The sequence below is a fragment of the Silurus meridionalis genome, chromosome 29 (genome assembly GCF_014805685.1).
Source record: "Silurus meridionalis isolate SWU-2019-XX chromosome 29, ASM1480568v1, whole genome shotgun sequence".
NCBI classification, from domain to species: domain Eukaryota; kingdom Metazoa; phylum Chordata; class Actinopteri; order Siluriformes; family Siluridae; genus Silurus; species Silurus meridionalis.
In genome coordinates, this window is record NC_060912.1 from 1,042,924 (window position 1) to 1,059,597 (window position 16,674).

The following is a 16,674-nucleotide window of genomic DNA, read 5'->3' on the forward strand; positions in this document are numbered from 1 at the left end:
ACTCGTCACTAATTTCTACCCCATTAATTCTGTTTCATTTTCCAACCATATGAATCTGTCCAGACACTCACTTGTACAAAAGTTGACAAGAATTGTATTTATTGGTGAATTGTTCTGCAAACTGACCTGTTGGTGCCGAAACAAATGCATCCCTCAGACGCTGCTGAGCGAAAAGCATGCTCAAGGAAAAAAAAAAATAATAATAATAATAATAACAAGAAGAGCTGGTCCAGATGCCATATTAAAAGGTTAGAATATATATTTTGGTGCTTTTTATTTATTTTGAAAGGTGGAAGGAACAAGGCCTGGGGGCTTCTAATATACATTTTAGAACCATCCCTGTATGCAGTTCAGATATCTGCAATTGCCATGTGTGTCCATATGATGGCTGTCAGAGTATTGTGTATTACCACCATCCGGCCACTAGGGGGACACAGTAAACTATAGGGCAGAGGAGGACCTGCTGGATAAAGTGAGGTTCCACTGGTTTTCTTATTAAACTACAAATATATAATTAGTGTCTCAATGTCAGGGCTTAGGAGACAATGGCAGCTATTTGAAACGAGTTCTGTGTAAAACACAAAATACTCCAGAATCTTGAGTAAAAATAATGAAAAATTAGTGCTATTGTTTTTGGCATCTAAACAATCATTGTTGGGGTGCTGTTCAGTTATAGGTGCTGAAATGTGGAACTGTTCATAAAGTCTGTGGTCCTGAACCATTGTAGCAGACTGGTGTTATTATTACAGTCCAAATCCATCCATTAAGTTATTGAATTGCTCAGTAACATAATGGTTCCCAAAGGTGTTCAGTGAGACTGAGAAGGTCAGGAGGCCAGGTTTCTTTAAAGGACACTTGAGGTCTTCCACTTCAACTACAGCAACCAGAAACATTCTATACAATTGTGTGCTTTCAACTGTTTGGGAAAGAAACACATCCAGGTGTCCACATACATTTGTCTGTATACTATAAGGGTAATGTTCATTTCCAAAGATGTATTTTTAAGATATATGTTCAATATGCATCTCGTGGTGATTATGTAGACTGCTAAATATATTACAGGACACAAGATCTAAACCAGGGGTCCCCAACATTTTGTTCTCACGGTCACATAACTTTTGTCTTTCTTTAATAGGAGCCAAGTCGGTCTGTAACACAACGTGACATGGGTTGGAGTGATTACCAGTGAAGTTGTTTAGATTTTATGATTTTAAATGTATTTATTTTGCTTCCTAATGCTGGATGAGTTTATAATTTTATTCTGCATATGTATGTTTGGTGGGTGAATCAAACAAATAATTAGCCTACACTAATAACTAGAGGTCGACCGATACTGGATTTTGCGCAATTAACCTACTCTTTTTAATTAATTAACTCTTTTTAATAGATACTGGATTAAGCACTCTGTAAAATAATAGTGAACTTTATTACAAAATAAAAAAAAACTGTACTGAATCAGAAAAATGTGCTAAATGAAATCAATATGAATATATTACTTCATAAATATAATTATATAATTAATGAATTATAAATAATAAATATAATATAGCGCTCTCCGTGCAGCACACAGTCTCGCGTGTAAAAAGAAAACAGTACGTAGCGTCCGTGATTCGCCTCTAGAGGGTGCTCTCGTAACAACAGCAGACCGGAAGCCGGAAAAACTATCAGTAAGGATTTTTGCTGATAGACGAAAGTTTCTATCAACATCTACCTTGATAGTGCCTCTACCTTTATTAATAACTAAGGGACATTTTAGTTTGAAAGACAATCTTTATTATGAAATACAGATATAATATGAGTAAAACATATATTTAAAACTTTTAAAATACGTCTCTGTTGGAAATGTAGGGGCTGTAGTTTGGGGACCCCTGATTTATAAAAACACAACACACCTTCCCAAGCGTTTTCTCAAACCATCTTTATTCCCGGAGCCAGTTTATATTTTATTTAAATACAAACATCACTATTGTCATTGTTCTCATTCAGCATCAGTTCTTTTGCTGTGTTTTTTTACATTCACCATCAGTCATCAAATACAGGAATGTGTTTCTTTTGTGCATCCTTTCTTCCATCTTTTCCTCCCAAACTGCAACATGGCTTACAGATTCAGCTTTAAACCTCAGTGTCTCACAGTGGCAACACATTTAAAAAAAATCTCGCCCACTCATTAGGACACGAGGGTTTACAGTGACGCTACAGGTCTCTGGGTTTGTGAACTAATGTACCCTTTGGGAAAAAAAAAAACCTGGACATGTATTTAGGTTCCATTGCTGTGAACTGAATCCACACTTCATGGACTCTACACATCACATCACTATGGTGGATACAGGACACAGAATGCTTTATCTGATCCTGTCCTTGAGGGTTTCCAACAGTTGAAGGAGGTAAATGCTGTGTTTAAGTCTAGCGGGTTTGGGATTATTGGGGTAGAGTTGTCTGATTAATCCAGCCTGCTTTTACAGTGAGTACGACTAATTCCCCTGTTAATGCAGAACGTTCACCAGCTCCACCTGGTCCTGCAGTAAGTTTAACCAGCCCTACATGCTTCTGCAGATGGATTCACAAATGTCACATGATCCTTTAGGAAGTTTGACTATCCAGACCTCGTTCAGGAAGTTTGACCAGCCTCACCTGGTCCTGCAAGAAGTTCGACCATCCCCACATGCATAATGTCTTACCAGTACCACATGCTCCTGTGGAAAACGTGACCAGTCTCACCTGATCCTGTAGAAAGTTTTAGTTCCTCACACTCCTGCAAAAAAATTAAGACCAATCCCACGTGCTTTCACAAAACATTTGCTCGATCCTGCCTGCACATGGACAATGTTTGACCAATCAAAAAGTATGAGTAGGACCAAGTGCTTTCACAGAAAGTTTGACTGATCCCACGCACTCCTGAGGAATGTCTGTGTAATTCTACCTGCTCCTGCGGAAAAGTGACCAATCCCAACAGTTCCCACAGAAAACGTGATTAATCCACTAGGTCCTGCAGAGAACGTGACTCCTGACTAATCCTGCATGCAAAAATGATGCTCCTAAAGACAACGTAGAGCTCCTACAGAAACTCTCTGTCCAATCACACTTACTCTCACAGACTTTCTGACAAATTCCAACCAATCCCGTGTCTTCCTGCAGGAACTTGGACCAATTCCTCCAGCTTCATGGTGAAACGTTTGAAGCGTTTGTGCTTCTCCAAAATGCTCACGGCCCTGAGCAGGATGAAACAGTTACTGATGAACGAATGAGAAAAACGTGTACACTTTACATGTTCAAAAAACGTTTTGGGTCTCAGATCAGACGTCCTGATACACACCACCTTCGTTCAGTTCCTGTCTAATTCTTCAGAATGGTGAGAAGTAACATTGGAAAGTATTCACAAATAACACACGCTGTGTAAGCAAATGTATTTGGACACCCGACTTTTACAGAGGTATGCGGTTCTTGGTCAAACTTTCGCTTCACTTGAACTAGGAGATTCAAACCTGTTTCAGAACCTGACAGCTCCATGAAGATATACTTTGAATGGGTTGGAAGATGTGGATGCTCCTGCTATTGAATACCTTATGGGATGAATGTGAACGCTAACTGCACCTCGGGCCTCCTCACCTTTTCACCTACATCAGTTCCTGACTTTACTACCTGGCCAGCTGAACCTCTAGAACATCTAGCGGAACATCTTCCCAGAAGAGTGGAGGATATTACAAGAACAAATGTGAAATGAGATGTTTAGAAAGGTCAGATGGTCCACAAACCTTTGCCCATTGAGTGTATTGCACGAGCCTATTCACAAGAAGAGATTTTGTTATGCTTCGGAGAATAGAACTTTATTATCATTGGTGGTGAAATGGCGGAATATGCAAATCTGGTAAAAAATATCTGCAAAAAAATATACAACTTTTTTTTTATACTGTAAAATAATGCATTTTCACCTCCTTGCTGTAACTCCAACGTCAGTGGAGCAACATCCGTGTCTGGATCTGCAAACCTGGGATGACGTTCGGCTCCGTTTTTTAAAACCACATACTTCATAGTGAGGAAACATGAGCAGACCAGCAGGTGTTGTCGTTACGCTCAGACTCGCACGTCAGTACACGGAGCACGAGAGTGCAATGGAAGTGTTCGTTCACACAATCACGTCACGACGGTGTAATAACGGCGGAGGCGCTCTACTCTGAAACGTTCACCGTTAGCAGCACAAGCATTTCTGACTTTCATAGAATAACAGCTGAACATCTCAGATGCACTTTTTTTTTGTTTTCTCCCTGGGCTTCACCTTCACATCCTGATTGTCTGTGCATTTCCTCTGAGTCGGTGCTTTTGTGTGCACCTACTAATGTGTGTGTGTGTGTGTGTGTAGTCATAAATAAGCCGAAACACTGGAGCAAATCTATTGCTTCTTTTTTTTTTTTTTTTTGAAAGGCATCTTTACAGAGAAAACCAAGCTTGAGGCGAATTGTTGTAGCGGTCGAGATTTTTTTTCTTTTTTTTTGTTTTTGCTTTTCATACAAAAATGACCATTATTTTTCCTAACGAACGGTTTTAGAGGTATGTTGATGTGAAAAATGTTTCGCAGTACAATACGACGTAAGAGTACAATGTCCGAGGACGATGTCATGTAGGAAAGACCAAAACAAAAAAACAAAAAAAAGAAACGAAACAAAACAAGACACGTCCTCTATACCTCGAGAGGTCAGGTTGTGTTGTGAAGCAGTGGGACGTTCGTGCCTCACCACCGCTCACTGCTCTGTCTGAGAGAGGTGTGTGTGTGTGAGTGTGTGTGTGTGTGTGTGTGTGTATATAGTGTGTATGAATCATCCAGAAATCTGAGGCTGACTGAAAAGAGGTATAAATAGACAAACTCATAGCACCAACAAGTCTGAGCGGAGGCATCACCTTTTGTCTAACTTGTGAAAATGTATATAAAACAGAACAGAGTTCCTACGAGGTAAGAGAGACAGTCACAGACGGTCCGGCAGAAGTGAAGGATCTGGAGAAACACGGATGGAAAAAAAAAACATATCTTCGGGAACACACGTTTTTTTTTTTTTTTTTTTTTTGTAGTAATCCTCGATTCTTTTGGCACCTGAACAGTCTTCAATGAAAGCATATTTTGGCATCTAGATAAGCACCTGCATGCTCGTATGTGTGTGTGTGTGTGTGTGTGTGTGTGTGTGTGTGTGTGTGAGATGACGCTGATTGTCTTTTGCGTCCTGTGTAAACTTAGAAACAAATCAAACCGATCATCTTTTTTTGTTTTTTTTTCCATCCGAGTTCATGGAGATAGTGTGAAAACTTTACCGAGCAGAAGCTCATCAGGGTTTTTTTTTCTTTTCTTTCTTCTGATTTCTACTAGATGTGGAATGCTGCGTGATATGTATGCATAGATCACACACCCGGGTGCGTGACGAGCCAATGCCAGCGACTAGTAGATATAATCACTCACTGTATAACAAAAATACACCTCGAGTAACTAGGAACAACAATGTACACGACAGAGAGAAAGAGAGAGAGAGAAGGAAAGGAAGAAAGAAAAAGAAAACGCTATTCACATGTACCCGCATCGTAAAAAGGAATGGTCTGTCTAGAAATGAGGGCCGAGAGCTACTTTTAAAATTTCTGGAATGCAATGGCACTCAGTAGTGAGAAAACATGGAGTTCGACGAACGTGTCCGAGGTGGGTGTGGCACCACTGGCACTGTGGGGAGGAGGGGAGGAGTCACATGACGATGGGCGGGTTTTGGTCAGTCCTCAAAGACCTCGAGGAACAGCGGAGGGAACAGCTCGGTGGGACACTCCACCTTCATGTGCAGGAAGCGGCTGGCGTGGCACGCGCCAATCATGCGCAGGTCCGTCACCTTCATCAGCAGCTTGGGCCAGAAGTGCGCCACCTTGTGCTTGCGATAGTTGACATAGTGCTCGAAGGCCAGCAGGAACTCCTCCTGGCAGCGCTCGATCCGGTCCACGCTCGTCAATCCGGGACGATCTGCAGAATGACGCGGAACAGTAACGATGAGAATACGAAATTCCAGCCTTTTTTATTCAACGTTATCTTTCACAATTATCTCCATTCACTCTCATAATAACCTCCACCTTTTTTGGGAAGACGTTCCACTCGGTAGTGTGGAGATTTGTGTGATCGTTCAGCCAGTTTGTAGGTAAGAAGATGTGGAGGTGAGAAGGTGTGGAGGTGAGAAGGTGTGGAGGTGCACTCAGAGCTCCAGATGAGGTGTTCAGTAGGGTTTATAGCTCAATAGATGGAGATCCTTCTATTAATATTTATTCTCTGTTAATCCCACGCAATTTAACAGTCATTGATTGGGATTTCTGGATCGATCTGTTACGTATCTGATCATGAGAAGCAGATACTTCAGTCTTTAACTATCGATTGCGTAATCGTGTTTTTTTTTAATCCGGGTCACCCCGAGGTTTCCCTCCAGTGGTCTGCGTAATCTTCTGCGCTGATCTAATGCCTCTTAAATACATCCCCAGTACAAAGTCAAAAGTTAGAAACGGGGATTACACGTGTAGCAGAAGGTATATGTAGTTCTTAAAACAAACTTTAAGGCACATGATTGTGCAGCATGTCTTTGGATGCTGTAGCATGAATCTGTCCTTCATTTGAACTAGGAGACCCAAACCTGGGGTGTAGTGGAAGATCTCCTGCTATAGAGCCTCAAACCCTACTGAACACTTTTGAGATGAATGTAAAAGCTGCTGCACCAAAGACCTCCTCAACTTCTCACCTACATCAGTACCTAACTTGCTGAATGAGACTCCAGGAATCTCCAAAAAATCTATTGGAACATCTTCCCAGAAGAGGAGGTGATTCTGACAGGAAATGGGGACTAAATGTGGAAACGATTCCCTCAAAAACATGAAATACAAGTTCCACTTCTTGTTCATGCTACTAGTGAGATGTTTTTTGGACGAAACGGTACGTACCCGAGGAGAGCAGAATAACAGCTTGTAGCAGCGCCACCTCTGAATCGTCCAGGTTGAAGGAGGACAAAGAAACCCCAAGATCGAAGATGGCATCTGAGACCACACCCAGACCGCCGTTCTTGAGCTGGCCGCGCGTCACCGCCATCTCGCCATTGAGCGTGAGCGTCTCGCTCTCGGGGTCGTAGCGCACGGCCGCACGCAGAGACATGATCTCCATACAGCAGCCTTTCAGCAGGATGATCTGATCTTCACAGGGCAGCTGGAGAACAAAACCTCAGCATCAGGGTCTAATTCTGCTTTCAGTCCTTCTTAACTTCTTATTTCACAGCATTCCAGAACAATTCCTAGATCCATCTACCTCAAACACATCACTGCTGTAGAAAATTTTACACGAGCACAGAACTTTTTATCTCCAGCGGAGTTTTGTGAGTGAGGAATGACGTCCTACACGATACAACAGACCTGATTAAACATGCGCATCCTTTAAAACAAGCACCAGATGGACACTATTTGGGCAAAAGTATCAGGACACGTGTTTTTCCAGCCTTGTGTGGGTTCCTCCCCAAACTGTTCCAACCAGCTCCATGAAGATCAGAAGCTTTAATGGGTTGGAGTGGAAGATATATAGAGCTATAGCGCTATCGAACACCTTTGGGGTGAAGATAAAAGTCATATAAGGTGTGTGTTTTTTTCAACATCTCATTCTACATTCTCGTTTCCTGTTATAATAACCTCCACTTTCCTCCTCAATAGATTTTGAGGAGATTTGTGGAGACTCATGTACTGATGTAGGTGAGAAAGTGAGGAGGTCTGGGGTGCGGTCAGCATTCACATTCATCCCAAAAGTGTTCAATAAGGTTTATAGCAGGAGATCTTCCACAACTTCCAAGCCTAGATCTTTTGGGATGAATGTGAAAGCTGATGGACCCCAGACCTCCTCAACGTCTTACCTACATCAGTACCTGATTTTTACTACCTGGCTGAATGAATCTCCACAAATCTCCACAAGCTCTTTAATTTTTTTTTGTATAGAGCTACATATGGCTGGAAAAGTCCCAATATTTTTGCCCATTTTTGTAAATCCCAAAGTTTCAGATTGACCAGAAAGTCTATGTGATCAAGACATTGGACTTTGGATCCGAAAGTTGAGTTAAAATCCCAACCCACCACTCCTGGGGCCCTGAGCAAAGGCCCTTAACATAATAGTTGCTCATTTGTATGAATAATATAGATGTAAGTCGCTCTGGATTTGGGCGTATACCAAATGACTAAAATATAAGTACTGGAACTCACCTCGCAGAACATGGGCAGCTTTTTGGCGAAGTCCACCACTCGTGTGATGGCCGGGGTGATGATTTTTGTAAACTGACTGAAGGCTTCGATGTCCACCTTGCTGCCCTCTGGCGTGCTCACGATCGTCCCCTGACCTATGTCTTCCGCCTGGAATGACAGGAAATGGGAGGAGCGGATGGCCTTAGAACGAGAGAATGACTTGGATGGAATTCACAACTTGGACATTAACCACAAGTCCTCAATCCCTTCTAAGTAGCATGAGAAAAGGACACAATCACGAAGCACGTTGCAAAATAAAAAACACAAGTCTGAGGTGCCCAAATGATTCAGAAGAAGAGAAGGAGGAGGAGAAGAGGAGAAGAAGGAAACTTAAATGAGAGGGTGACCAGAGTAAGTGGGAGCAGAGCTGTTATAGACCTCTCTGTGTGTGTGTGTGTGTGTGTGTGTGTGTGTGTGTGTGTGTGTGTGTGTGTGTGTGTTATTGCGGGGTCTTTGACTAGGGTTATTCACCGACACACGCCGCAGGTTTGGTTTTCCTTCGTAAAATGATGCCCTTCTGACCAGGAATTACGTGAAAGATGAAGCATGGAAAGGACCAGATTGAAAAGAAAGAGCAGACAGGGGGTGCTGAAAACAGCTCCGAAACCCAGCCTGGGAAACTCTTTCTCTGTTTTTTATTTAATTAATTAATTAAATTAATTTATTACATTTTTCCCCTTAAGCTTTCCTCTCCTGTGTACACCTTCGATCCGACACAACGAGCAACAGCACTAACACAAACATGGCAAAACAGATGCTTCAAGCGTTTGGCACATCAATCTATCCACAAAAAAATAAATACAAATAAATAAAACAAATAAATAAACAAAATAAAATAGACAGAACGGAAGCAGCCGATAATTTCATAGAGCGCTTTTTTTTTTTGGGTGGATAAATAAATAAATAAGTAAATAAATAAAAATAAAAAAATCACAAGACAGCTCAAATGTATTTGGTCTATTGGTTCTTACCTTGGTTTCCTTCACCCCCACTGCACTCTGGTCAGAAGTATAGAATAAATTACAAGTTATTTCATTAAGTAGCATTGCTTCCTCGACCTGTTGGGCAATCAACAGGGATCGTGAAGTTTCAATGAAGAACCCGAGTCAAGCCAACTAAAAGAAAAACAAGTTGAAACTGAGGACAGGTGAGACAGTGCAGACAGAAACAAAGTGGGATTGTGTGGCGTTTCCATGGAGTCTGGCGCCGCGATCCGATCGGATACGTCATTATCGCGTTTTGGACTTGTTGCGTATTTTCTGGTTCGCTTCTAAAAAAAAATTTGATGTGTAATAGGAGAATATTATATTATTCAGAGTGTCAATCGAAAGTGTATGGGTTTGTTAGTAGATCTGACATGGAAACCCACAGCAAAGTCCTGAGACAGACAGACTGTAGAGGATAGTTAGAATTCGGGGGGAAAAAAAGCAAATTGATTAGAAAACAGGAGAACGGGAAAAGGGGGTGGAATTATAGGATGAAAAAAAAAGGGGAAAAAAAACAAGATTTGAGCACTTCAGTAGACTAATTATGTCGAATTGACTGAGAAAAAACAGGATTTTTAAGATATAAAGCAAAAGAAAGGCAAAAAAAAGATCAAAGTGCTGCTGCTTTTAAGGAACAAAGCATCTCCAGCATCCAGCTAACACTTCCCCATTCTACAACATACAAGAACATGGAGATGTTAATACAGGGAGTGCAGGAGTGGGGACATGGGGCACAAACGACTGAGGTACTGGGAAATGGAAGATGAGGAAATCACTGGAAATTAAGATCTGGCAAGTGGGAAATCATTGAAGTGAACTGGAAATTGTGGTCTGGAAGATGGGGAAAATTGAAGAGTTAAATGGGAAGCCTAGTCTTGTAGGTGGGAAATGGGAGGAGTGAACTGGAACGTGTGGTTTGGTAGATTGGAAATTAAAGAATAAACTGGAATGTGTGGTCTGGCACATGGGAAATGGGAGGAGTGAACTGGAAATTGAGATCTGGTAAGAGGGAAATTGAAGAATGGACTGGAACATGTGATCTAGCAGGTGGGATTTTGAAGGAGCAAACTGGAAATTGTAATCCGGTAGGTGGGAAATAGATGGAATGAACTGGAAAGCATGATTTGGTTGGTTGGAATTGGGATGAATGATCTATGTAGCAAGTTCTGGAAGCTTGGAAAGGGGGAGAACTGAATGGCCCTGTCCAGAAGAAATGTACTTTGGGACAGGGCTGCAGGAAAATGAGAGAGAGACAGAGAGTGAGTAAATGGAGAGTCGGCCCTGGGGCTCGGACGTATGAAAAGTTGGGAGGAGACAGCTGGAAGTGGAACCTAGTGGTGTAACTAGGAAAATTTGGGGCAGAACTCAGGGAATGGATGGAGGACCAAACGAGTCACGAAACACGAGGTTTGTGGTGTGGTGTGGGAGGAGGGGAATTCTCACCAGGAATTTGCGCTTCTGTTTCCAGTGGTTGCCCTGGGCGTTGGTGGTCATGTGGGCATCGGTGACTATTCGGATCAGCTCCCATTCCTCCTGCGACGGCTCCGGTCGATCCCACACCGTCTTCTGGAGCTCCTCGCGCTTCCTCTTCTCACGGTTCTCCTCAATCAGCTTCCGTTTGGCCAGACGCTTGCTGTCATCCAGCACCACTGAGGGAGGGGATCGGATGATTATTTTACAGGTGGGAAAAAAAACGATCCACCGCACCCATTCCAAGTACGAGTTCCAATCACGAATATCTAAATTTTTCTGTATATCGTGCAAATATTTAACTGTATTATGCTCTCTGTATATTTCACGTCGCATCAAATTTGATATAAGCACTCACAGTCGGTCGCCATGCCGACGGCGATGCATTTCTTGAAGCGGCATTCCTGGCACTGGTTCCTCGTGACTTTGTCGATTACACATTTCCCCTCGTATTTACATGCGTAGGTCGGGTTCAGGTTCTTCTGGATCGTACGCCTGAAAAAACCCTGTAGAAAGAACATGAACAACGTGAGCATGATGTATTCTGGATGGTCTGAAAACATATGCAATAAACGTTATAACACATTATATCAACTCATTATAAATCATGTTTTGCTAAAGTGTCTTCAGGACTTTGGGTCTTTGTGGTTTCATGGTAATCTGACAAACTGTCAAAGTCCAGAAGAAAAAAGAGAGACCTTGCAGCCCTCGCAGGTGATACAGCGGTAATGGTATCCCGTCGCTTTGTCTCCGCACACTACACAAAGTTCGTCCTTGTCCAGGTAACTTGGTATGTACCCTGAAATAGCAAAACGCACAAATAGAGCAAACATCTGCATGAAGGACATGGAACTCTTACAAGAATGTTAAAGAAAAGCAGAACAACAAACCAGGAGAAATGGTTCTAAAATACATCTACATACACGGAAATCTCCTTACATCGATTAAGCCATACTGAGAAACCCAAATCTCTGGAAACTGCTAATTGGGATTCGAGGAGCACATAAAGAACAGGTCGGGAAGCTCAAGCTAAATCCTCCACACTCATACAGTGGCTGAATTTAAGGCACGACTTGACAGGAGCTCCAGAATATGAATCAATACTGTTAATAATCAATAGCATAATCTCGTCCCCCCATTAAGACCAGTCCATCTGCTCGTCTACACCAGGCCCAACTGGCATGCTGGGAAATCAATACAGTATAAAACACAGAACTCATGAAGGAGAATGATAATGGAACAGGTTAGACACTGTGCAGTGACTCGAACCATGCGTTTACACGGGAATTACAGCTCAGTGCTTTCGAGCCGGAGGGAAAAATCGCTGTTCTATTCCCTGGCCGACGTCACCATAAACACCATAACTTATTACACAAACACGTTTAGGTTTCCAAAAAAAAAAAAAAACCCACAAACAATGCTTTTTGGTGCATCCATGAGTACCTTTCATTTAAATGAGGGGCTGCAACCATCATCATCCTCCTAATAATAAGAATTATTAAAATAATAATATTGATAATGATGATGCTACTTCTACAACAAATAATAATAATAATAATAATAATAATTAGAAGAAAAAGATGAAGAAAATATTATTAATAAAATAATAAGCAAATAATAATAATAAGTATAAAATAATACATAGAAAATAAAAATAATAAGCAAATAATAACAGTAATAATAAAAATAATATTAAAAATAAACATAAGCTAATAATAATAATAATAATAATAATAATAATAATAATAAAAAAAATGTGGAAAATAATAATAATAATCGAATGAAGTGTAAAATATTAATAATAATAAAGAAAGAAAAAAAAGCAGAAAATAATAATTATAAAAATTCTAATACTACTACTACTAATAAATCCACTTTTACATTTTTATATTAAAAAATATGATGGATTTAATATGGGAAATAAAATGTTACAATACAAGCAAGTAAACAGAACAATATAACTGATAAAAATGTCTTAGAGCAAACCTTTTTTCGAATACCTTTTTAAAATTCAGCATTATTTAAATACAAATAAAATCAGTAAAAATCACTACATAATTAATTTTTTTTAATCTCTACCCAGTACTTTGTGGACGTGTCAGAATCTCGGTACCTTTCTTATGCTGCACCTGAATCCACTGCATCTGGGAAAAGTCTGGCCTGCAGTCTGAGAAGTAATCGGGCTGCTGGAAGTGGCTAAGAGGCACCTCGGTGGTGCAGAACTCATTCTTAAACGCCGGGTTGCTGCCCGGATAAGTGGCGGGGTACATGCTGGGGTACGGCTGACCGGCGGGCCAGGGCTGCTCCATGCACGTTGGGTTGTGGTGAATCGCCTGAGGCTCGCAATGGCCGAAAGTGGATCCGTCGCCTGCGTACATACAATATTCCCCTCCGCCCGGTACCGTGTAGCCTCCAGCCATGCCGTGTGGCATCCCATACACATCCGGCACACAGTAATTCATCACTGCACTGTTTTAGTAGCCGTGTAGGAATCACACAGGCTTTCAAATCGTATCATGGATCGACGTCTATTGTTTTGATTCTAATAATACATTCAGCACAGATTAAAATCTTGTATTAGATATATATTTATAAGCAACAACAAAAAAAGTCAGCAAAAGCCAATGGTGTGAAAATGCTCAGAGGAGACACGGATTTATATATGATGACCCCACCCTAATTACACCCTCGTCCAGGCAAATTGGAAGGCAGATTTATGACAATGTGTTCTTCTAATCTGACTCTGGTCAAATCCAGATCTGGAAATCCAGAGCTTGTTCAGATTAGAGCCAAGCGTAACGAACTTCACCAGCATCCTGAACGTTCTCACAACGAGGAGCATTTTATTATCTGCGTATTCCTAAAGAACTATATTCTGGATAGCGATGAACAGTTCCAAGGTGCTGAAATGACGATCACTTCTTTTTTAGGTCAGTTTTTCTGCTAAGTCTAAAACTCACCTCAGTCTACAGACAAACTGATGGAGAAATAAAGATCTTTTTTTTACACTTCAGTGATTTGTAAGTTCGTTAACATGAGAAAGAAGCACGCAGATGATGTGATGTATTGATCAACCAAACTGAAATATTTCACTGCTTGGTTCAAAGAGGTTATGCTATAAATTTTTCTATAAAATGTATATATAAAAAAATTCTAATCTACTCTAATTATAGATAGATAGATAGATAGATAGATAGATAGATAGATAGATAGATAGATAGATAGATAGATAGATAGATAGATTTCTAAATAAGCAAAAAAAACATATATGGGATTTTTCATTATCATCTGTTGCTTTACTAATATCCAGCACAAACAAAACAAACAAAAAACAACAACAGAAAAAAGGCAGATCACGGATGCAGACAGTCACGGCTAAGACAATTAAGTGATAAGCACTGAACAGCTGTTTACAGCAGGGGCCTCTGAGGCAAATCTTCTCCTGATTACAAGCTTAACTCAAATTTAACTTTTTGATGAGGTGACGTCCTCACATGTACGGGATATTTTCCAAAAGTACATCGACCTCATAAACATCTTCAGCTACACAATGCTGGCTTCCGTCTGTCCTCGTTATAAACTCTTAGGGTCGTCAAAGACGCCCAGGTTTTAAACAGAGACTCGAAATTCAATTAAATAAATGTACCGTAAAATACACAATATGGCGAAAGTATACAGACACTGGACCTTTCCAAATGTATGAGTATGCATCCAGCACAAACTTGGAGAGAAACAATTGTTAAGGTCTTTGGATGCTTGAAAGTTTCTCATCACTTGAATTAGGAGACCCAAAACCTGTTTTTGTGCACAAAGCCAGCTTCATGAAGATATGCTTTTCATGTGGTGGATGTTTGTGAAAGATCTCCTGCTATAGACCTATAAACAACACCTTTGGGATGCATGTGAATGCTGACTGCAGCCCGGACCTCCACATCTTCTCACCTTTATCAGTACCTGACTTTTCAACCTGAATAAATCTACACAAAATCTCGGGGAACATCGTCCCAGAAGAGTGGAGTTTTTTATAACAGTAAACTGGGACTAAATGTGGAATGTGAGGTTTTAAAAAGCACATATTTTTCTATCTATCTATGAATATTTGAAGGTCTTTATACACATGATGTTCTTACCTTCTTCTCACACCAGGTCCTTATATCTCGATAGCAAATTTCAACCAAAAACAAAACGTGTCCGTACACATAGTCATAGTTTGAACCCGTATTGATCGCACTCCAAAAAGGTTGAAGGAGTGACCCTTATAATTCGAACCAGCGAGTGAACGTTCCCACATCTCCGTAGATAAGATGAAAGCTGTGTGCTGGAGAAGGTGGTGCACCCTACAAGTGAGCTTTTCCACCCATTTATTCCCTCTTTACTCGATCACTTAAAGTCTCAAAGGTTCAAAGCTGGTCATGTAGACTTTTCAGACCTCAGGCCCTCACAGCATTGGGGATAGGGCCTGGTTTGACATGGCTTCTTTAGCCAGATGTCCCCCAGCGACATGGTGTTACCTTAAAAAGAACATGCTGCCTGGGCCACTTTGTGCTCGAGGCCTAAGGGTGAATCGAGGAAAAGCAAACAAAACACAGCCTCGTCCCAGAAAGTCTCCAAAACCCCACCTTAGTTCTAATTAGAGACGGATTAGACTCTGTGTAGTGCTCAGAGAAATGGGCAACATAAGGAGCGACTCGTGGAGTCAATGCCTCATTGATTAAAAGAGTGTCAATAACGTCTCAGTGCTGAAGGAACAGATGAACCAAGCTTTTGGTATTGATCAGTGGAGAATCGCAGGTGGTCGTTTGTGTAACATCATGTAGTTTTCCTGCTTTATAGCATCACATCAAAGTGACAAACTAATAATATACAAAACTTACATTCTTCACAAGTTCTTCTCACATACAGCCCACATTTCCATTTTTCATAATGTTCCTGAGTTGGTTTCCAGAGCTGAACAAAGTCTTGTTCATAGCAATACAGCTTTTTTATGCATCTTCACTGAAGTATTTCCATTTGGTGAGACTGTTACTTCACTACATTTTAAACATTTCGTCAAACACGCAGCAAGTCATCGATCAGGGTCTGTTTGAACTTGTTCTGATATGCGTTTGGGGGTCTTTACTTTACCTGTAGTACCAACATACAGTTCAACATCAAGCAGAACATTTAGAGAGGAATAAATGATGAAGAAACTCCAGACTCGAACTTGAGAAAGTTTTGGGGTTCATGATGATTGTAAAAGAAATCAATCAGTGTTTGAGTCATAAATATCATTCTATTAATAGATCAGTGTGCTGAGAGTCACATTCGAGTCTTTACACAGAAACTTGAGGTGATTAAGTGAAGAATCTTGTGATAAAAATGATCACAGGAACATTATAGTTATAATAATTCAGTACTTTAGATCCTTAAGTACATTTGAAGGCAAAAACGTTTGTACTTTTTTATTCGAGTAAAAGTTTAAAGGGACACTATTATTTTTAAGTCTCATTTTTTCAATACTTTAACTCAACTATATGGTTTGTGTATATTGTAAACCAATGTCTAAATTTTAGACGATCAGCGTTTCCAATTACTTTTTGTACAAAAAGCGAAATTCCGTTTGCTAAAGATTTTTCTGTTGAAGTTGAATAAAAAGATCGTCCTTCTCTGAGACTGAGCGCTGCATCACATCACAGTCAGCTCTGAATAATTTGGTTTTATTTGATTTAAATTGATTTACATAAATCTGATTAGTCCATTGAATACTAATGGTTCTTCTACTTTGTGACAAAACTGTCATTTTATTAGTTGATTGAAGATTTTTGAAAGTTCGCTTTACTACTTTGCCTTTTTTTTTTTTGACTGACTTGTTGAAGCTTTTTTTCATTCTGGCGTGTTGAAGTTGTGTGTTGTGTTGATTGTTAATCCAGTGTTACTGCAGGTGTACAAATCGATTTGTATTTTA

The 16,674-nt window shown here is 40.5% G+C and overlaps 1 protein-coding gene across 5 annotated transcripts in view; it reads right to left on the bottom strand.

The window, feature by feature from the left end:
• Positions 1–1,903: 1,903 nt before the first annotated feature.
• The window catches only part of thrb (thyroid hormone receptor beta), a 76,242-nt gene continuing 61,471 nt past the window's right edge, over positions 1,904–16,674 (bottom strand). For 2 of the 5 annotated variants that reach the window (XM_046844414.1, XM_046844415.1), the window contains exons 5-11: positions 11,429–11,529; positions 11,089–11,236; positions 10,704–10,909; positions 9,246–9,332; positions 8,236–8,382; positions 6,943–7,201; positions 1,904–5,983 (exon numbers count right to left, since the gene is read on the bottom strand). In XM_046844414.1, coding sequence (XP_046700370.1) covers positions 5,742–5,983; positions 6,943–7,201; positions 8,236–8,382; positions 9,246–9,332; positions 10,704–10,909; positions 11,089–11,236; positions 11,429–11,529 — 1,190 coding nt within the window. In that variant the 3' untranslated portion in view covers positions 1,904–5,741. Of the gene's footprint in view, positions 5,984–6,942; positions 7,202–8,235; positions 8,383–9,245; positions 9,333–10,703; positions 10,910–11,088; positions 11,237–11,428; positions 11,530–12,843; positions 15,901–16,674 lie in introns of those variants that run through there. The other 3 variants (XM_046844410.1, XM_046844412.1, XM_046844413.1) reach the window with 3 other exon arrangements.